The following is a 23,999-nucleotide window of genomic DNA, read 5'->3' on the forward strand; positions in this document are numbered from 1 at the left end:
TACTGGTTGAGAAGCAGTTTCCGACGGAAAGCAGTTTCCGACAAATCACTTTTTCGCGTACCTTCCTTAGATCTTCATAAAGAAGGTACTGCAATTCAACTATATGGTAACTAGGTAATCAAAAGTTGAAATTCTTACCGAGACACGCAAGAAACTTTTATCATTATTTAATGTTTAATGTTTATTTTTCATTTTGTACACAAACTTGCACGTGGGGGATCTGCACGCGCAGCGTATTGCGCATGCGTGTGAACCTAATTTGCATATCTATTAATAGCTACAAGGTTTTCCTTAATTGACTTATACAAACGATGATCATTGTGTACATATTTGTGAACACTGGTGTCATGCTTGTTTCGCATCCACATTCACTTAAATGTATACAAACACAAGTTTCCATCAGAAATGAATAAAAAAAATCATTGATATTCAGTCTCTGCCTGATTTCGAGTATGAATTGAATGTCGTAAATTTTAAGGTTTAAATTTTTCGTAAATGCTGGAAAATTAAATAAAATTTCTCTTATTACAGTCTTATATTTAGTTTATTAAATAAACGGAAAATAAAAACACACAACAGGCACCTTAAATATGCCCCGCATTCAAGTTGTCGGAAATTGCTTCTCATCACAAGCTAATCAGAACAATGTAAGTACCCTCTTTGCGCCCTTATTAGATACACTATATGTGACGTCACACATGTAAGAAATATATCGACAATAGCAGCTTGAGCTGTAGTTATATAAAATGTGAACAATTTTAGTATATATTTAAACACGTATAAATAATTTAATAAAAACGTTTAAAAACTGTCGGAAACTGCTTCTCAACCAGTATAATCATATAAAACATACCCTACAGAAAATGAAACTGGGATCCCAGCGGGATCCTGATGGGATTTGGTCATCCCAGTGGGATTTCTTCATATCAGTGGGATGGAAATTAATCCCAGCGGGATACTGATAAATATAGTCAAATTCCTGCCCTTGCTTAAGAAACTGAAAAGCCCTTCAAGATTTAATGTTTTGTTTTTATTTGAATACAAAACTTATAGACCTCTTGAAATGCAAACAGAACATTGCATTGGCACTCCACGGTGTATTAGCAAGGATGAAAAAATAATAATCTAAGAACATACCCATCCAGGTACATATTTGGAAAAATAAGTGAATGTTCAGTAGAATAAAAATAGCTGCTTGATTACTTTAAAAATTGAGACTGATTACCGCAATCAATTGAGGGACGTTTCTCTATCAGCATAAAATGGTCATTATGATCGGCCTTCATTAAAAAAAAAAACAAAGACTAGACTAGCATTGTTTAAAGCATTGTTTAGCTTATTGCTAAATGTTTAAAATAACAAGAACCAATCAATTTTTTTTTTCAATTTCAATAAAAAATATAGCTTATAAAATGTAAACATTTTGGAAAAACGAACATGGGGGACCAAGACCCTAAAATTTGGTTGTCCATATGGACAAATGTTACCTACTCTGACAACTCTGACAATAGATTTCAGAGACCCTAGGTCCTTGAAGTATATGTTTTAGCATTGACTAAAGAAAAAAAACACTGAAAGTCTTTAGTGGAAGGACACAAATAAACTTCTCAATTGATATCTTTATAATGTATTCTTACATTTTTAAGTACATTAAATGAGAGTGTGATGTTTACTGTCAAATTCATACAGTTTATACTTAAGAGTATGTAGATTGATTAAAAATGTGAGTGTGTTATTTTGGCGTAAGAATATTGAAAATTATATCCTGTAGTAAAACATAAAACTGGTTATTTGTTTTTTTAAACCTTTATAAACCTTTATAAATAATAGTGCATAATGCAATATCATTATGGCGATACTCTTACTTCTAAGGCCAAATAAAATCAAATGTATGGTTCCTGTGACATGTCTGAATAAATTAGGGTAGGTAGGGCTGTTTTTTTTAAGTAACATGCCCTTTAACTCATTAGTATGCATGTTATTTCAACAGGAAATCTTAAGCAGCTGACCAATGATGGCTGATGCTAAATTAAGAACTGGTTAACCTCGGCAATAACATTAACTTAAGAGTTAAGGGTTAGATTGAATGTGTCTGCCTTTTACTTCAGTGTGTTTGAGATTTCTTCTGGCCTCTCACTGGGACAAACTTTTGTCCAGAAAACAGACTCATAACTTTAATACAGAGTATAGCATCTGGGCTACAAATAATTGACAAAAATACAAATATCTGATATACAATTTATACCTCCTTTAACTTGTATTAGTGTATCATAAATAATATTAATTTCTTACACACATTTTTGATATTAGATCAAGAGTATAATTATCAGTGGACATTGGACAGTCGGACATTGTCAGTAGATTTTTAAACTGTCCATCATATCATCAATGAATGGAGGACATAATTGTTAAATGATGTAGTCAGTGTCAAGCTGATATCCAAAATGGAATATACATCGCGTATGAAGCCTTTTAACATCTCATTTCTACCGGATGTTTATATTCCAAATCTGTGGGTATGCATACACAGATCAAACTTAAAATGCAGCTTTGTAGTATTTCCAGAAAAGGCGTCGGCTGACGTAATGTGCATTGTAAACAATTATTGCTAAATTCATTTTAGATTATATTGCAATGTGTTTAAATTGCTACTGGTGACAGCGCTGAGTTATAAAATAACTGCCAAATGGAGATGGAGCAAATGATGAAGACTCTGAATGTGATTCAGATATTAACTATGAATGTGATTCAGATATTGACTCTGAATGTGATTCAGATATTGACTCTGACTTGGAAGTTTCAGTGAGGAAGTTTACTCCACCAATTGTTCAATTTTTGCTTGTAATCCAACTGATATCTAAATGATTATGTGACAAGTCAAAATTGTATGTCAATGAATAAATTATGTTGAAGTCATATCCTGTTGTACTTTAATATGATATATAATACAACTAATTTGAGTATTAACATGTTTATTAAAAAATGGCCTACATAACATGAAAATGTCCTGCATGAAATGTTAAGACGTGACACAAAATGTCAAGCCTGTCCAAAAAAAAATTTGTGTTTACTGTTATTGTATAGTATTAGAGATAGATAGTTAGATTTATAGAAATGTAATGCTACTGTGCTACTTCATCAAAACTGCTTTAAGGATTTGACATTATTTAAAAAAAACAAAACGTAAAAAACTGTCATAAGGATTATCCCCCTTCACGCACAATGACACCCGTGATTGTTCAGTCAGTTAGAGTAATGCTTGAAAGTGGATGAAAGTTTTGCAAAAACTCCACAAATGTCCAATTTTGGGGATATGATCTCATTTTCTGTGAAATTTCAAGATTGAAACATTTTTTTTGTCATGCCTCATGCTGCCATATTGTTGTTTTTTTCAGTTCAACCCAAAAAATCCAAACACATCTGGTATATTTTTACCCACTGCTTTCATACCAATCAAATTTGTACCCATGATTTGCACCCTTTCGGCCGATGTTTTCTTCTTCAGAATAACAAAAAAACAGATTAGGGTTGCCGGTTAAAATTGAGGGTAGGTCAGGTCTCCGGAATCATACATATTATTATCTTTGGCCTTAGACTCTTTGCTTGCTGAGGCAAATCATGAAAACAGAATGCTATAATAAATTTTGGGTTTAATTATTTCTTTGCAATATGAAAGTTTAATACAGTTAAAATTAAAAATTTGTACAATTTGTCTTCTGTTGGGAGCATCTATCACATTTCTTGTAATGACCATTATTTATATAGGAGCCTTGACCTTGACCATTGATCTACTAACCCTAAAAGCAACTAGCTGTGCACCAGATGACCAATTTGCAAGAAAAAAAGAAAATTGTCGAAAACTGACATAAACTTGGTATTTATGTGTACAATGCATTGAAACTTTCTAACTGAAGTACCACAATTTACTTAAGTTTAGCAGTTATTTCGTATTTTTCCATTAAAAAGTTTACTGGGTATGTCTACCTAGTAGAATTCATTCCTTAAGCGTGATTGGCTAGTCAATGTTATCACGTGATATTACCAAGCTAGGTATATAGCTTAAATATACCACTCGTTTAGAGTTATCCTTCGTAGCTCAGTGGATACAGCGCTCGACTGCAATTTTGGCGACACAGGTTTGAACCCGGTCTCCGACACAATTTTTTTTTTTACATTTTGGTACTTTTTTTTACAATTATGATATCAAAGCGTAACACATTCTATTAAAGAATAGTCCTGAGATCCATTACAGAAAAAAACTTTTTTTGGGGCCAATCTGGTGTACAGTACAGTCTAAAGGTGTCAACTACCAACTATGACTTTTGGGCATACCAAGTTTGACAGCCCTTCAAGTCATTCAAATGTTATTGAATGGAAGTGAAAGTATTAGTGCTCAAGACAACACATCAATGACACCAAAAATACAGTGTCTTTCAAACAGCGATGATGCCAGACAAAGTTATATCTTTGTGTCTACAATGATTCGCAGACGACACGGCAACAACGCTTGACAAAGCAATGCCCTTCACCACCAAGCATGTAGCTGACATAACAATGACAACGGACAAAGTAATATCTTTGTGTCGACCATGCTTCCCATGCAACAAAATAATTCTGGGGTAGAAAATAGGGGTGACACCACTTCAAAAGCGTTTGATCCCATCTTAATCACTATTATGTAAGAGTCAACATACCTTCTTCAATGTCGTTTCTTGCCGCAGCTTCTAGAAGCATCACATTATGTATAAATTTGACACGTCCTTTCTTCTTTTGAGCTCGTTTTAGACTTTGAGCCTGTTTATTCTTTTTATTTTTATCTTTTTCTAACTGTTTTTCATAATTTGCATAGCCTTTCAACTGCTGCAAGCGTCGCTTTTTCGCATGCTTAAGACGCTCGGGAGTGGTCATCTTCTCCACATTGTTCATTTCATTAATGAGGTCACTATGATCCAACATTTTGGCGATTTTATTTTACTTCCACGTTTCTAGGGAAAAAATCTAAGTGGTATAAACATCGATTTATACCTGATGACTTTCGACACAGTTATTACAACTGACAGTTAGTTATACACTATATATCCATACCATCTGCTGAATATATTTTCCCCCACAAATGTTTATTATGCGCTTATTACTCCTTACATTTCCAGAATAGTTTGTGTATGCTGAAGAATATTGAATGTGTATTTATTTACTTAATTTGTGGCGCATTTCCAACCTTGCCAAATATCTAACAAGAGCTGTCTGAATGCTGCCCAAAAATCAGTTCCAGCTGACAAGAACTGTATCATCAACCAGGCCTTTCACTTTAATTTAATTTACATCTCTAATAAAAACAAATTCCCACTGAAGTGTGCCACACCAGAGTTCAAATTTCAATCAGCTTTTCTTTCCCCATTTCATCACTTAGCTATAAGAACGGTCATATGTCATCAGTGTATTGGTAAAATTGTAGATGAGAAGCACTTTTAATACTTAAAAACTCTCAAAAACAGCACTGAATTAGTGGTACTGCTGAACTCATGGAGCTGGTCTGGTTTCCAATAGTAACAGTCGCAGTATCTCCGGAGTAGAAGAGGAGAAATTCTTCAGAAATGCGAATGTCCTCACCACTGGCACTTTAAGGGTGACTAAGCCTCTGCAAAAATACAACAAACAATTTGAGTAACAATATATATAATAAAATTAAAATAATAAAATAAGCGGTGATACCAATTAAAACCAGATGACCATTTAATTATCATAACATATTGCAGTTGTTTGAATTTTATGAGCATAACAAATTGAAAATAATACATATATACATATGTTCATATTAAAAACAGATCTTAAATATTTAGTTTTTTGAGGAGACCACTTAAGAAATAAGAAAACAATGAACAGATTTTAGTGATTACAGGCCATTTAAAGCTCAAGAACATTACCGACTTAATGTAACATAAAATGAAACATTTATTTGACCCATGGATGCATTTATTTGTAATAGAATAATACATAACAAAATTGAATACATATATACTTAAAATAACAATGCATAAAATTCTTCAATATTTTTTTTAGAACCAAAATAATTATGTTATATGACAATTAAGTGGTCTTGCATATTATCACATACTCATACACATGTAGAATACAACACATCGCTTACTATTATAACTCTATTATCACTAAATTAACTTGATAACATCATTTTTTTCCTTACAAATCAATACATTTAGAAATAAGATTTCATGGGATTCTATAGTAACTAGATATTCTTCTCGAGAAAAATTACACCGAAGCCATTTATAGTCATTGTTGTGAATGAGTGTAACAATTACCCTAGAAACTAAAAATTAACAACCGAGTGACGTGAAACGAACACCAAATGTCGTCTGTTTTTCAGATAAAAAACTCTACAATTATTAAACCAGAGTTATGGGCCTTGCTACGCATGTATGTAATGTCTTTGCGTGTATCATTTGAATATATTTAAAAGTTTTCGAGTTATGGTCAAGTTTAAAGCTTTTGCACTACGATGACGCGAAACATCAACGACACCAAGGCTATGACTGTTAATTGTCTTTTTTGGTTAGAAAAGCAGGCAACCTTATATCTGGTGCTTTTCTAAGACACATTCCCTTGAAACAAGTTTTAGGTGTAGATTAATCAATGAGATAGCTAAGTCTGAAATGATTTCCGAGATATTTGGTGTAAAATATAATTAATCAAAATCCTTCTTTATAACATCACAAAGATTGAGATCTTTTAAAGACTAACAACTTCTATAATTAAGAACTCAGATTCTGTCTGAAGCAGCCAGGGGCGTAGCGCACGGTACTCTACAGACCAACACATGTAAGCAAAAGGTAAATTAATATTCTTTGCTAAACAAGTGCTTGTACGATAGCGTTCTTGTCTATAAGCCACTTTGTCTTGACTTAATTACAATTATGATATTATATGTGCCTGTCAAAAGCAATACAAAACGTCAAATTAACAAGTAAACAAAAAAACAGGTTTTCAATGATTGACAGAAAAACCACAGCCTTTGTTGTGAGATTCAAGTTTCCATATAGTTTCCTATAGACCAAGTTTATTCACTACATGTCAAACCTAACTCAAATTATTTGATACCATAGATAGTTTGACGCCTCCTGCCTGGCCCTAAAACATTTTCCTGATACATTATGTGCCATAAAACCCCAAGTTTCTATGTCAATCAGGGGTCATAATTTGTATTTAAGGATAATATGGAGTTACCTAACCTCATAGTGTGATGGTCCTAAACAACAGTATGAAGTATTTAGTGAATTGAATGAAGGGTTTTGGAGTTTAAAGTGAAAATGCCAATTTGCCCTATAACTTGATTCGGACGTCGACGCAGACGCAAGGGCATGTATTAAAGCCTTTTTATTATTTGAATAGTCAAGCTAAAAATATAAAACTAGCTTATAGGGGATTAATTCCTTATGCGTAACATTAAAATTGACCTACCCCTGTAGATGTATCAAAACAAGAGCAGTCTGTAAGATAGCGGACTCGACTATAAAGCTACTTTGTGTAGGAGATATACAACTGACTGCTATGCATGGCTGATGAAATATGTGTAAGGTAGTCTAATAATGACTGGAATCTACAAGTTATCCAACAGCTGATGTATGTCATTGATTGACCAAATAACCAATTGAAAACCTGGTTAAAAAGTCTAACACTTGTGCTTAGTATCAAAACAAACAGTTTTTGTGATATGGCTAAAAATCCCAACTTGCCATAAAACTTAAACAGGAAAACATACTCAAAAAGTTGAGCTAAAATCTCTACTGCCATTCAACTTTTTAAGACTGTATTTTTCTACATCCAGTAGTACATGTATCAGGTTAATTCCAGTAGTAGTACACCCTTTATATCCACAGACAACATAAATAACTACCATGATGCAGGGCTTTTTCTATAGTACCCACGGGTCCGACTATCGGACCCATTCCCAAAGCAAAATATAAGATATTTTTCCCAATCTTTAGAAAAAAATCCCAATCAAAAAAAAAAAAAGTTTGTTTTTTTTTTTGAGATTTTTTTTTAACCTGTACTTGTTCATTTTCAACATCCTAATCGATAATGTGATGTGAAGTTTTTTTGGTAATTGAACTCAGAAATCATTGCTTTTTATCAAATTCAGAGATCTGAAACATGAAATATTATCTGTCATGATTTATTGCAATAGATATTTACACCCCAAGGATTGATATTTCAGCCAATGTGGGTCTTTTAAAGGGAAAATAAACTAATATTATCATTTCCCAATTCACAGGAGACTAGAAAGCTTTTTTCTTTTAACTGTAAAATTTCCCAATTTCGGCATTTTCTCGACACAAAATTTCCCAAAATGTCTAGGGTCTTTTTCCCAAAATGGGCAGAAAAAGCCCTGTGATGTTTGCAGGTCTTGTAAATCTTGCAATAAGTAACCAGACTACCGTAACTCAACTGTTACCAGAACACAACGGTGGGTCAGTGAAGTCTCACGATCTTCACCTTTCATAAAAAAATCTAAGCAGGAGTCTACATCACAGAAGTAATGAGCCACATTAGCCACATAAATCACAAAAATCTCTGCATATTAGCCTAAGAAACACAAGTCCAGAAGAGATTTCATTCACAAGGCTTTGATGGAGTTGTGAAATTAGAAAACTGTCCAGAATGCAGATGAAGTGATTCAATATCCGTCGAATTTCGTCATGTGAATTCTGTCATCCTTCAAGGAATTGATACAGATTTCCAAGGAAGTCAGTTAATCAGTGTATGACAAAAATGGCATTGGAAAGGCAGGTTTCTCCTCCCACCTCCCTGCCATCTGGACATGTATACAACCGTCAGTTCTTAACCTAACTGGTTGCCGCTTGTTCTGCATGTTACCTTGATGTAAACAAGAAATTTAATCCATCAAATGAGTGAATGACGTATTAAGCGGACATACATGCATGCCTAAAACGATTGACATTTTAATGTGACCTTGACCTTCAGGTTTTTCAGGTCACTTTAAGGCAAATCATGTGGTCCAACATATTGTACTTCAGCTACGATGCAGTGGATTCTCTGATTGCTGATTGGTCCCAATGCGTGTTTTAGACTCTACCTACATGTACCATCAAGGTGATGGGTAATTGTGACAAGATTAATCAATATTTTTTTTCTCCATACATGAGCATACATGACACATCATGGAATTTAGCATCTATATTAAAAGTTTGCTGAATGGAGCAAAATGGTTCTGATTAAGCGCAAAAAAATTAACGTCAGACACAATTAATAGGGCATTAAATTAGGGTCTTCAGAGTTTTATACTTATCTGTGACCTTGCAGCTTTTCAAAGCAGAAATGTGACAAAATATTTATCAAAATATTTCAAGGCTATGGCAATATTATTCCAGATATCAAATGTAACACAAGGAAGGATGGGCAAACAAACAAACAAACAACAGATGGCAGTTCTTGTGTTAGGGGTATAATAAATAGTACTGAAAAAACACCATTCATGAAAACACCATTCATGAATGCGAAACATAACTGTCAGATCCAAAACAACATTCCATGTTTCTAATTGAGTTTCATTCAGTTAAAACTATTTTTTCCCATCTCAGGAAGATTATTTGAGCTTCATTAAACGATAAAATGCCATTAGTTTTAATGGATGTCTTATTTTAGACAGTTTCTTTCTATTGTTAATTTTGTCACAATGCTGTGAAATTCTTTCTCAACATTGGAATTTAAGAGTATAATTTGGTTAAACGGAAATTATCATTATACGATTATGTTATGATTGGCAGAAAATGTTTGTTTCTTCATGTACTAATGATAAAGATGTGTTTCATTTTGAGTTGCAAGATAACGCATACAAACCTGACGATTTATAAAGCTTTTAAACTGAAATTACAACATAAAGTATAGTCTCAACACAATTTCAACAAAAACAGATACTTGCGGCTGCTGATTGATCTATTTGATATAGTTCTAGGTAGAGAACTAATGTTTCAATGATCAGTCATACTAGAAAATTGATGGTCTCAAAACCCCACACTTTCTACAGATTCCAAGAAAAAATATGTGGACAAAGATAGGTTAGGTAACTTTGAGCATTAACCCATAAAATGTAAAACAAGGTAGGCAGGGTCTTCCCCAGATGAATATTCACACACAGCCAATGCTGGGGGCGTTAGCTGGGGGGGGGGGCATTCTATATTCTGGTGCTATACACATGCATTAGAATGTGAATTAACTTCAAGATTCTTCATTATGATTTTCATCTTTCTTTTTCAATGAAACCTTAATAATCATACTAAATTTCTAATACTTAGAAAAATGTAATTTTCTTCCTTAATGTTTACTTCAATAAACTTGCATCTTTGCGAACAATTACTATAGATCTGTAGCACTATTGCCCTTTTCCGGGTGGTTGTTGCCATACTATTTTGTGTGCCTGTCAATGTTGCTACTGCTCATATTGCCTATATTATATCTACATGAAGTTTAACCAATGCGTATTGTATCTTGAGACGACCGCATCATCTAATTCCATCTAAATTTAATGAAGGTCTTAAAACTATGTTGTGACCCCCCCCCCCCCCCTGAAATTAAGTTCACCTTGTCATAAGACACATTGAGTAAATCACCCATCAATGTACATACAGCACGACTGTCATCCAAGTTTAGATGTTATTTTAACTCTGTTGACTGAAACATCTAGACAAGCAGCACTACTAGGAATTTTAAATTGAAAGTTTGGCATCATTTTTAGAATTTTTCGGACATAGAACTTCAAGTCTCATGAACACAAAAAAATATCAATGATTGTACAAGTCTGACAAAATATGAAATATATTACAACTAACACATGTATGCCAACTCAACAAATGTGTATTCAAACTATAATTCAAAACATATTAACATTGTGGCATATAATGTAATATTGACACAAGGTTTTGATATATAAAACTTCAAGCCCTTTACCTTGGAAGTTTCATCTACAGTGTATGAAGTTTCTGTACTTCCAAGCATTCAATGTTTAGCCCCTTTTCAGGGAGTGACAAACTGCCAAATTTCCTTTTATGAAAGCCCCGTATTATAATTATAACGTACAAATATCAGATGTCATTGATCAATTTCCTTTATACTTGACAGTTTTTATTTCTTTCTAGTTTCTGTTTTTAATTTTTTGGTATGATTTCCAATATCTTAACAACAGTTTATGTTATTACTTATTTTTGGGAAAACAATAATTTTAATGAGACCAAATGCGAAACAACCTTGGTATAAGTTCAATGTACTACCTGTGAATCATCACTTCCTCATAAACCATCTTTTTTATGATATATCTTGTCGAAAAACAATTTATCTCTTAATGTAACACACATGCTGATTCAGACATACTGAGCATAATTATGTTGCCCAAATCATTAAATCACAAAAGATGTCGGCACCTACAGAGCTGACCGGGAAATTTTGACTCCCTCCAACTGAATTTGGTCTGTCTGACAAACAGTTTTCACGTTGAGATGTAAAAAATAATGAAGATTTAATCTTTATCCATTATCAAACTCTGCTTAAAAGTAAAAACAAAATATTTTGTTTAATTAAAAATAACCATTTGTTTACGAATCCGATGTTGAATTTGGTAGTGAAGATGTCTGTAAGCACACCGAAGTCAAACACCATGCAGCATGTGCGTCAATACATTACCAAATAATTAAGTTTTGAAACGCTAAAATGATAAACTTTTGTTATGAACATTTGACTGTTTTGAAGGATAGTTCCAAATTTTCCAAACAAAAATCTTATCAAATGGAACATGTTGTTCAATTCCAAAATCTGGGCCGGTACTGTCCGAAAAATACACATTGCCAATAAATCCAATCGAAATTTTTATTACAATTAAATGTGAGTGTCAAAAATGGCTGTGTTAAAATTCTATTTTGCAGCAAAACCTGGCAAAAGTAACTGGCTAACATCTTAATACCTTTTTATTCCTTGTAAATGTAAAATTAGCAACAATAGTAAAATACTGGATGCTGTCGGTCCAAATGACTGATTCTTTTTCTGAACTTTCATGATGTCTGAAATCACTCCTATGGCGCAGGGAAATTTGTCAACACCCTGGGGACAGAAATGTTCCTTGCATCAAAAATAATTCAGAAAAATCAAAGGAAGCAGTCTCAGTGGGCAAGTAAAAATCCCACCTGCGGGGCCCATCACTTGCTGTCTAAAGTCCCCTATCTTCTTCCGCAATACAAATTTAGCATGGCACATACAGTATGGCCTCTAAAATCATGGCGTCCACAGGAAACAAATTTTAGGTTTAAATTGTGTGATTCATTGGAATACAGACAATGTAAATGTAGATGTAACAACAAAAAAGAATTCAGTTAATGCTTGTTAGAGTATAAGTGGCAGTGAGCTGAGTCATCTAACAATGGAAGGTCCGGAAGTCCTAGGAAAGTGAATAATGAAAAAGTTGAGTGAGATAATTGCTATTGAATATATATATCACTTAAGTATACATCATATGAGCATAATATAGTGACAATTCTAGACTAAGAGAAGGGAAAATATGAAACGAACAAAAATCCAAGCAACAATCGTCTACGATGCAAGTATGCCCTAGGAAAAAACAAAGTAGAACACAGGGGCTGAATGTGGTGAAATCCACATGTTTTATTATAGAGTAAAATGAATGCTTTCGCTTGGCAGTTTATATCAGAAGGTATTTTGACATTTGTAATGATATGGACTTGCGAGCAAATGGAAGTGATACTGTCCCACAGATCAACTGATTCACATGATTTTCCCTATACTGGTTGAGAAGCAGTTTCCGGCAGTTTTTATACGTTTTTATTGAATTATTTATACATGTTTGAATACCAACTAAAATTGTTCACATTTTAGATAACTACAGCTCAAGCTGCTATTGTCGATATATTTTTTACATGTGTGACGTCACACATAGTGTATCTAATAGGGGCGCAAAGAGGGTACTTACACTGTTCTGATTAGCTTGTGATGAGAAGCAGTTGCCGACAAATCGAATGCGGGGCGGATTTAGGTGCCTATTGTGTGTTTTTATTATCCGTTTATTTATACTAAATATAATACTTTAATAAGAGAAATATTATTTAATTTTTCAGCATTTACGAAAAATTAAAACCTTAAAATTTACGACAGTCAATTCATACTCGAAATCAGGCAGACACTGAATATCAATGATATTTTGATTCATTTCTGATAGAAACTTTTGTTTGTATACATTTAAGTGAATGTGGGTGCGAAACAAGCATGACACCAGTGTTCACAAATATGTACACAATGATCATCGTTTGTATAAGTCAATTAAGGAAAACCTTGTAGCTATTCATAGATATGCAAATTAGGTTCACACGCATGCGCAATACACAGCGCGTGCCGATCCCCCGCGTGCAAGTTTGTGTACAAAATGAAAAATAAACATTAAATAATAATAAAAGTTACTTACGTGTCTCGGTAAGAATTTCAACTTTTGATTGCCTAGTTACCACATTGTTGAATTACAGTACCTTCTTTATGAAGATTTAAAGAAAGTACGCGGAAAAGCGATTTGTCGGAAACTGCTTTCCGTCGGAAACTGCTTCTCAACCAGTATACTGAGTTTCATGAAATCTTTATTTTTCTTAAATAGAAAATGTGTCAAGAAACAATTTGGACATACATGTACCTCATACATGTACAATCTAGTCTAAAATAATAGACGTGTTATACGGGATTCTTCCAATCCCTAACGTCTAAACGGGAATGTGCAAAAAACGGGGGTGTTTTAAAAATATTGAAATTGTTTTAAGTGAAGTATTTTATGGTTGAAATTGATCATAAAGAGTTATATTCATATTTAACCATGTAATTGAAATGTTATTTTGCACTAAACAAGCATTTAATGCATTAAAACAAGTTGTTTACCTTTCCAATAAAACGAAAGTTGACTGACACAGACAACAATTATGCGAAGGGGAACAACTCGATACAATCGTAATAGCTCGGCCTCCTCCGACAAAGCTTCGAGATAGACCTCGTTTATACAATCGTAACAACTCGGCCATGGCCGGAATGTTCCGAGCGATTTAAAACTGTGCCCTAAAGCCTTGCAGGTGCCCTTCATGTATATATCGTTATGTTTTGACAGAATGAAATGAAGAAAAGCTGTCAAACTCATAATTATAAGTTGGATATTTATTTTTTTGGGTACAGAACTAATATAAAATAACATTATCTGGTAATATTTCTTGTTTTTATGATATTTTATAGACGCTATATGCTTTAACCCGGAATCCTGATCGGAACAACTACCCACTTTTGATACTAAACAATTTGTACGTGAAGGATTTGCCATATCAAAAATTTAAAAAAAATCTGTCAACGTACAATTATTTGGACTAATGTACAATCATGTGAGAAATTTAATTGTTCTGAGTCGTAGACAGAATAATGCCTCAAAATGACTTGTTATTGAATACCGATTGGCAGATCAAAACTGGTAGTGGTACTTTCTCCACCCACTCACAAAAACACACCCAAATTTTGGGAGACAGGTGAGTCATTTTGACCCACGCATTTACATTTGTGTTTTGTTTCTTAATTACACACTCAAATACTGATACTTTACTTATTGAATAGCATAGATTGTTTAACCCCGCTGCATATCGTTTTATTACAAAAACAAAAACAAAAAAAACATTTTAAGGTGTCAATCAAAAACTTTCGCATACTTCGGATACAAGCATTCAATCCAATTAAATACCGCACCCTTCTTGTCGGTTTTAATATCATTTCAAAGTTAAGCTATATCTTAACATTTTCTCACCTGTTTTGTTAATCCAATTTATTGCATTTTCGCGTAATTAAGGAAAAATATTCAAAACAATTCACTTGTCAAAATGTCGCCATTTCTTACCTGTAGGGGGCGCTACGTTCCATGTTCCGCTTCGCTGCAAAAGTAGGTCACGCGACAATACACAGGTGTATTCACATTTCGCAGGTAGACAACCACAGGTGTGACATCCCTTTGTTACCTCCCTTTTGCCGTTTTTTTCTTATTATACAGTGACTTCGAACTACTTAATTGAACGGTTCCACAGCAAAAGTTACATAATTACGAGCTTAATTTCTCGTTTGTTGAGAGAAGCTATAATTTCAATGTACTTCACCTGGGTGGGAGTAGGACTTGTTATAGGTTACACACCACCATTGTTATTTCCTATATAATTCAATGTAAAAGTATAATTTTCAGACAACATTTAAAGGCACTTCGAGCGAATGCAGGCTATGATAACCACATATATTCTTAAAGTACAAGCTTTAAATTACCTTTTAAGCCAATAAGAAGGGGGGTCAAGTTATTCCTAAGAAAAATCACTCCACTTGAAAAACAAACTCTAAAAATTGCACCGTCCGCCATGACAGATCTTCCAAAATGACCTTTCCACTATATGGCAGCGGTTTATGCTTTAATCTCTACTCTAAATGATAAATCAAGCAAGAATAGATACTTAAGGTATAAAAGTTTCAGGAATAATGATAGTTTTGATTTACAGTGTATTGAGCATGTGAAAACATGTCTATCAATCATAAGAACATTTTTTTTTTATTGAGAATTTTTCACACAACGGAAGTACATATGACGTAATGGTGACGTCATTCCTTATAGGTCCCAGACTGTACATAATGAAATGACGAGCCTGCTTGTAAGTTCTTTGAACTTCATTCTTGTAAAACTAGGCGTTGATGCTATGCGTACAGCATCAACTGTATAATAACGGACATTATTGACCATGGACATTACGGACCAGACATTACGGACCAGATTTAGGGACATTACGGACCAGATTTAGGGACATTTACGGACCATCTCCGTAATGTCCCTAAATATGGTCCGTAATGCCACTACTTCTATATAAATTGGTTTACAAAACCGGCGGGTCTAATTTTCCGAAAAGTACAAAAAAATAAAAAATGAATTTCAAAATTATTTTCCCGACCGTATTGATTTTGGTGCGAAACGAAAGAAAAACGAACAGATAAGAGTACGAATGCAGTATTATCTCGACTGGTTTGTTGTACTGTAGCCGTATTCGCCAATCTATAGTGATAGTATGTTAGCAAGTCATCTGTTGTGGCAGCGCCGTTGGCAATGGCGCAATTGACGATAGCAGTCATTCTTTGTATGAAATAATTAATTAAATAAAATATGCAGGAGTTGTTAAAATAACAATAACAATAAACATTGGCAAATTTAACAGCAGACACAAACAATAACTGTCACGTGATTGTTGTTTTTCCCCGCCAATTTAGGGTCATGAAAATAGTGTTGTTTATAGATAAAAAAAATATAGATGTAAGCGGCTGCCATCGAATTAGTGGACACAAATATCTGTAAATTATGTGTGAGAAAAACCTCTCATAAAATTTTATGGTTAAATATCAAATAACAGTGCACTAACAGGCGCGTAGCCAGGCATACTCCCATACTCCCGGGAGTACTTCGATTTTGAAAAATGAAAATTCTAAATGGCCTTAATCCTGTGTAAAACTTGAACCCAAAGGGGGTACAGGCGAATTTGAAACCAATCCAGCTCGGCATTATAAAAGTTAAATGTTAAATGTCATACATATCGGTAGTAACTGTACATAGTATCCTTTACTACGATGTTCCAAGCACACTTTAAACATGAAATCTTAAACACGGTAAACATCTTAGCTTTACTTTTACGTATTATAACTATGATCAATCATAGTTACCTCCCGTCTTATTACGTCAAGTCAAGTTTTAAACAGCGCGAATTTTAAACAAACAAAAATGGCGTCTCCGACAACCTTTTGCCCACACAAAAAAAGCAGATCATTTCTTAGCAATAATGAAGGGCGAAAAAAGACATACTTTGTAGCATGTCATCCCAATACAATGTGGTCGTTGAAAAGAACAGAAAGATCCTTGTTAGTATAACAGAAGCGATAGTGTTCTGTGGGAAACAGAACATTGCCTTGAGGGGGCATGAAGGCGATAAGGGAAATTTTCAGGCCCTATTGAGCTTTCAGGCCAAGCAGGATCCCATATTAAAAGAGCATCTAGAACACGGAGATCCAAGATCTATGTACCTTAGCCCCGATATACAAAATGAGCTTATTTCCATTTGTGGAAAACAAATCGCAGACAGTATCGTGTCAAAGTGCAACAGCGCACACTGCTTCGGGTTTATGGCTGACGAGGCAACTGATGCCAGCACTATGGAACAGATGGCCATGTGCCTTAGATACTTCGACGGAGCTGATTTACGCGAGATTTTTTGGGGTTCGCTGAGTGCGAATCAACTACAAGCGAGACGTTTCCCAATGCCTTCTTAGCAGATCTTGAACTGGCGGGTGCTGACGTAAACAAAATGCGTGGCCAGGGATATGATGGCGCTGCCAATATGTCCGGTATCCGAAGAGGCGTACAGGCAAGGATCCAACAGCGTATTCCTGGTGCTGTGTACACCCACTGCAAAGCCCACTGCCTCAACCTGGCTATTATCCACGCATCAAAAGAAATATATGCAAGGAACATGATAACTACCGTACAACAAATAGCGTTTGCTTTTAACTACTCCGCTAAACGCCTCCTACGCTTCCAGGAAAACCTTGACAACGATGAAGTTGCCCGTGTCGAGATGGGTAAGCGCACTGAACTGCAATCTCTGTGCGAGACCCGCTGGGCAGCTAGGGCGGATGCTTTGCACACTTTCCTATGCTCATTTGGGTAATCTTGAGTAAACATACTTAAATTATACAATGCCTAAATGCTCTAAATCAATATTCTTCAAAGTGTTTATTGTATTTTTTCCTAATTATGTGATATTTCTTAGTCTGTTATCTTATCACTTTTTTATTTAAAATAATGTACGTCTGAATATCTAGAAGGCTTTCGATGTTCATATTGTTCGCTCACAAACCATTCTCGAAATATTGATTTAATTGTGTCATGAATTTCCAGAGTTGTTGTAAGTTCCTTGGACCAACTCGCTAGCGTCTATGGTGACAGCAAAGCCGCGGGATACAGTCGCTCTATCAGAACCTCGAGTTCATCACTACCCTAGTGGCTGTCGAACATGCGTTGTCAGGGCTCGTACACCTGTCGAAACTCTTCCAGAAGAAGACGTGTGATTTACTGGAGGCAACAGAAGAAGCACGTGTTGTTGTCGCTATGTTAGAGGTTTGTTATTTAATTCATTTTCCTAACGGCTAGTTGTGGGATGAATTCATTTCGTTATGACAGAAAAGTTATAGAATAGTGTTAATCACGCCTCGGTTAACCGACAAAATCATATGTAAGTCAATATGTACCAGTGTACTTGATCTTACTTTGGGTGGGACTATAGTTATACTTTTCATCGGCGTAAATGGCCATGTATATTTTTTTTCCTAGACCCGTCACTCATTAACAGTGCACTAATTTCATAGCGTGTATATATGTTTACAGAAACAATTCATACTTGTGTGTGTACATATGAATTGAACATATTTGCAGTCATATGTTATTAAATGTTTTTCCCATCTTTTGACTTACAAAAAGAAAGATGGACGTTGCCGTGCGCTTTACTAATGCGTTGTTTAATGTTACGTCACTATCAAATATCATTTCAGCCTGAACGCAACGATCCAACAGTATGGGACAACCTGTACGAAAAGGCTATTGTTTCGTGTTAACTCTCAAACTAAAGAACCTCGTTTTCAGAATCCCGCGCTAGCTTCATTACACAGCTTATCTGATTGGACGGCTAAAAACAGACTTGTAACCAGCTGATCTAACTGAATGGATTAGGTGGCGCTCTGAGTCACGTGATACAGACTTATGAATGAAGCATAGTATCAAAGCACTAAAGGTACTGATTCCTAAACATCTCCCCCTTTTAAGAAAGCAATATGCTTTTAAAAAAAAACAAATATCACCCTATTACCGCAGATATAAAACTAACACATAACCAAACTAATTGAACATTGGTGAACAATTATCAACTAAAATAACTCTTAACTAATTAGTGCCTAATCACTTCTTATAGCTAATACAGGGCTGTCAAATCTTTATCAGTTTCTTTTGAAATCAGATTTGAAATGCACATGCTAAAAAATGTGCTGGAATATATGTAAAACAAATTACTTGATAAAACTTGATAACAACCCTGTTTACAGATTTCAAATGATCTTAGCCACTAAGATTGTAGATCTCGAAGTCACTGTATTTCTTTGGCTTCATGATCTGACGTCCGCTCCTTGTGACGACTGGTGAAGACGGACTGGATTTGTTGGGGCTATGCTCCTGAAACCCCAAATTTGGCACTGGAGTATCACAGTGTCCATTCGCGTTCTGATCGGGCACCGGAGTATCACGGTGTCCATATGTAATCGGATTAGGCACTGGCCGGGCACAGCGTCCATTTTCACTGCCTACTGGAATCACACGCGTTGCATCATCACTGATTTCCCCATCGAGGGGCACACTTGGAACATTAATTAATGATTTATGCACTCGCGTAACTGGATCTTCTTCTGTTCGCGAAGTCAGTTGGAGATGTCTGCGGTTTCTGCGAAGCGTCCCTGTTGCTGTTGTCACCTGGTATGATCGATGGTCTGGGTCCCCACCAGTAACGATTCCTGTAGTTTTCCAGGATTTGTCATGGCCTGTACGCATCCTGACTGCATCACCCGGTTGAAGTTCTGGCAGCGGTTTTGACTGAGATGCTGCAAAATCATGATTAATTCTTGTTCGTTCCTTATATCTGGCATCCCGGAGTCTCATTCCATCTCTCTCTATCCAATCTGGAGTAAGTTTCTCTGGCAAGGCAGGTAAAAGTGTCCTTATTTTTCTGCCCATCATCATTTCTGCTGGACTTAACCCGGTTGCCTCAATTTCAGTAGCTCGATACTCCATTAGCGCAGCAAATATGTCACTCTGACGCAGAATTCTCTTTGCAATTTTGACTGCGCTTTCCGCCTCTCCGTTAGCTTGCGGAAAACATGGACTAGAGAATGTTTGCTTGAATTTGTACTCTTGAGCAAAGTTCTTGAAGGCTGTCGATGTAAACTGAGTACCATTGTCAGACACAAGCTCCTCCGGTATTCCCCAGCGGGCAAACATGTTCTTCATTTTACCGATGACTAGCTCACTGGTGATTTTCTCTAGGTATGAGAGTTCAATGAACCTAGAATAGTAGTCTGTTACAACCAGATAATGTTTGTTGCTGATCTCACAGAGGTCGGCCGCAATCCTTTGCCAGGGTCGGCTTGGCAATGGCGTTACCATCAACGGTTCCTTCACCTGAGCTGGTCTGTGTTCTTGACAAAACTGACACGTTTCGATCTTGCTCTTAATGTCTTTAGCTATTCCTGGCCACCATACTGATGATTGGGCTCTTGCTCTACACTTGTTAAGACCCAGATGGCCTTCATGAATGCTAGCTAGCACTTCTGTTCTCAGTTCTTCTGGTATCACTATCCTGTCTCTGTACAACAACAGTCCCTGAGAAACCGAAAGCTCACTACGTGAAGCAAACATGTCTTTCAAATTTTTGGATACACTGTTCATGTATTCTGGCCATCCATAGCGGGTAAAGTTCATGGCTTCTTGAATAATTGTATCATTCTCTGTGGCATTTCTGATTTCTTCGAGTCGTTTGTCTGCCACCGGGCGTAATGCCTCAACATTGATCGCAAAACACTCTATCTCATTCACAAATTCATAATTTTCATTGCTCACTGGGCATCTTGACAGAGTGTCCGGCACAACAAGATCCTTTCCCGGCACATGTTCAGCGATTAAACTATAACCTCTCAGTCTCATCAACATCCTTTGGCACCTCAATGGACAATTATTTAGGTCTTGAGAGTTCAAAAGTGGCACTAGTGGTTTGTGATCTGTTAACAGTTTGAATGATTCAAGGCCTACCAGATACCTAGCAAATTTTTCACAAGCCCACAAAGAAGCGAGACACTCTTTTTCTATCTGTGCGTATTTCTTTTCAGTTTCTGTCAGTTTACGTGAACAGAATGCTACAGGCTTAAGCTGTCCATTTCCATCTACATCTTGGAATAACGCTCCACCTAGCCCGTAAGAACTGGCGTCTGCACTCACTACCACTGATTTTCTGAGGTCATAGTAAGTTAATGTCTCTGCATTAGTCACGAGCTCTTTCACTTGTCTGAATGCGTTTTCCTGCACTGAATCCCATGTCCAGGCAGCTGTTCCTTTTAAGAGATCTGTCATTGGTCTGATCACACTCGCCAAGTTTGGAATGAATCTGCCCAGATAGTTTACCATTCCAATTACTCTTCGAAGTTCTTTCACATTTGATGGTGCAACCATGTCTCTAATTGCTGTAACACGATTGGCACTAGGTTGGATTCCATCACTTGATATATGATGACCAAAGTAATCAATGCTCTCTTTACGGAACTCACACTTATCTTTGTTCAATTTCAGCCCAGAGTCTTGAATCTTACGCAATGCCATTTCTAAGTGTTTATCATGTTCTTTGACATTTTTGCCATGCACCAAAATGTCATCTATTATGACTTCAACACCATCCAAATCTCTGAGAATGTCTGTCATTTTTCTTTGGAAAATTTCTGGCGCAGATGTTATCCCAAATGGAACACGTTTGAAACAATAACGACCCATTGGCGTAATAAAGGTTGTTAACAAACAGCTTTCCTGGTCCAATGGAATTTGGTAGAATCCACTAGAGGCATCCAATTTTGAAAACACTTTGGACCCACTTAGCTTCGGAGAAATGTCATCCAAATTTGGTAGCATATAATGTTCCCGTTTCACCGAATCATTGAGTTTTTTCATATCTACACATATCCGAATGTTCCCATTGGCTTTTCTGACTGGTACCATTGGAGCGCACCAGTCTGTTGGCTGTGTAACTTTTTGAATTATTCCTTCAGATTCAAGTTTGTTCAGTTCTGCTTCCACCTTTTCCATCAATGGAAACGAAACTCTCCGTGCAGTCGTAAGGCAGTACGGTTTTGCATCCTTTTTCAGCTCTATTTTAACTGGCTCACACTTAACCAGACCGAAAGACCCATAGATACCTTCATCAACCTCAATTTCCTCAACTTTCTGAATTACTCCCATTTGCCCTGCAACTGCGCGTCCTAACAGATTGGTTCCTCTCATGCCCTTGACAACATGCACTGTAAAGTCAAACCACTGACCTTTGAACTTGGTCTTTGCTCTGAACATGCCTATACAATCCAGTTTCCCACCCGGTCCTATGAGCACTGCTTGTTGTGGCATGAGATCAGGTTGTCTCGAAAGCTTGCAAAATGTGTCATGGCTCATAACGGATGTATCCGCTCCGGAATCTATTTTGAATTTTACATCTTTTCCATGAATTTTCAAATTTACTGTCCACGGTGGTGAGTTATCACAACAGTTTGTCACTGAACCGAGGAACATTGTGTCCTCTTCATGCACTTCATGTACGGATTTCTTCTTCCTACAACATACTGCGAAATGATTGAAGCCGTGGCAGTTTCTGCACTTTTTCCCTTTTGCAAAACAGTTATCCCTAGCATGGTACCGATTACACTTGTAACACAGACTTCCTTTCTGTGGACCACTAGCGTACTGTGCAGGTCTAGATCCCTGTGTATCTCTAAATGTTCCATACTTTCTGTTTGTCGGTTGATTTTGTGTAGGGGGTTTCTTAGCCTTTACTGCATCAACCAGTTTTGACGACATTTGGTCTTTAATCTGAGATTTGACAAGCTCATTCTGTCTAGCCAATTCGATTGCTTTATCAAGAGTCAAGTCTGATTTCAACTGTAGTCTTTCAGATAGCTTTTTATCAAGTATTCCAATGACTAACCTGTCTCTGATTTCCTCATTTTTATCCGTGAAATCACAGTGCTCCGCAATTTCGTAGAGTTCGCGCACGAAAGTTTCCACATTTTCGCCCTCTTTCTGCATCCGCAAGTGGAATTTTGCACGTTCGTGAATAATATTCCGTTTTGGCACAAAGTATTTCTCAAATTTGCCCAACACAGTTTCATAATCCGTATCTTCTTCCCCCTCTTCGAACTCGAAAGTTTTCACAATGTGCTCGGCCTCCTTCCCCATGGAGTACACGAGCACGCTGACTTGAACTTCTCCATCGTCTTTATGCAGCTTCGTTGCCATCCGGAAACGTGAGAATCTCTGTTTCCAGTCAGGCCACTCTACTGGGTTGGCGAAGTTGAAGCTCTCTGGAGGATTCAAGCGAAGCATCTTCGTTAATTTTTCGATTTTCGGCGTGAAAGTTCGTCAGACTTCTAAAGGTACTGATTCCTAAACAGCTATGTCACTAGCAAGAGACATTGGGGTGGAGCTGTCCATTCCTCGATGCCCGGGGTGACAGGCAAACAGGCCTAACGCACCAGCGGCAGCACCCACAGAATACTGGAAGGTCAACATGTTCCTTCCTTTCATTGACCACCTAGTTGTTGAGTTAACAACCCGCCTGCTTAAACCGCATGGGAGATTTACTGCACAATATCTTCTGCCGACGAAACCTTTTTTGAAATAAAATATGTGATATTAATGAAAATACTTGGAATTGCGTAATGTTATACATGTATAGTTAAATAACACATCAATTATATTATTGTTCCGTAAAAAAACAAAGTGTGTGTACCAAAACGTTTTTCTTTAAAGCAATTGCTTATTTTATGGTTTAATTATAAAAAAGTGGGTCATGTTTGTTTTGTTATAGGCTACTGAACTGACACCTGCCAGGGCCGCAGAGATTTTTGCAGAGTACAGTCCAGACTTAGAGTGTGGCGAGGAGACGTTTGTCCGGGAGTGTAAAAGATGGATTGCTAAATGGACCACAACATCCCCAGCTGAGTATCCAGACCTGGAAACATCTTTGCGAGTGGCCACTCAGGCATCATATCCAAACATAAGACTTTGCATGATGGTGTTGATG

General features: G+C 36.3%; 2 protein-coding genes across 6 annotated transcripts in view; both read right to left on the minus strand.

Moving 5' to 3' along the window:
* The window catches only part of LOC128242628 (protein phosphatase 1 regulatory subunit 16A-like), a 65,777-nt gene extending 50,248 nt beyond the window's left edge, over positions 1-15,529 (minus strand). Inside the window, exons 1-2 of one of the 5 annotated variants that reach the window (XM_052959854.1) lie at positions 14,948-15,529; positions 4,695-5,638 (exon numbers count right to left, since the gene is read on the minus strand). In XM_052959854.1, the coding sequence (XP_052815814.1) occupies positions 4,695-4,956 (262 nt within the window). In that variant the 5' untranslated portion in view covers positions 4,957-5,638; positions 14,948-15,529. Of the gene's footprint in view, positions 1-4,694; positions 5,639-14,857 lie in introns of all 5 variants that reach the window. The other 4 variants (XM_052959856.1, XM_052959857.1, XM_052959858.1 and 1 more) reach the window with 4 other exon arrangements.
* A 3,702-nt stretch (positions 15,530-19,231) lies between these two features.
* On the minus strand, positions 19,232-23,299 carry LOC128243988 (uncharacterized protein K02A2.6-like). Its single transcript, XM_052962005.1, has one exon. It carries the CDS (start codon positions 23,297-23,299, stop codon positions 19,232-19,234), a length of 4,068 nt encoding a protein of 1,355 aa, XP_052817965.1.
* Positions 23,300-23,999: the final 700 nt, after the last annotated feature.

This window comes from Mya arenaria, chromosome 8 (assembly GCF_026914265.1).
Source record: "Mya arenaria isolate MELC-2E11 chromosome 8, ASM2691426v1".
In the NCBI taxonomy this organism is placed as follows: Eukaryota; Metazoa; Mollusca; class Bivalvia; order Myida; family Myidae; genus Mya; species Mya arenaria.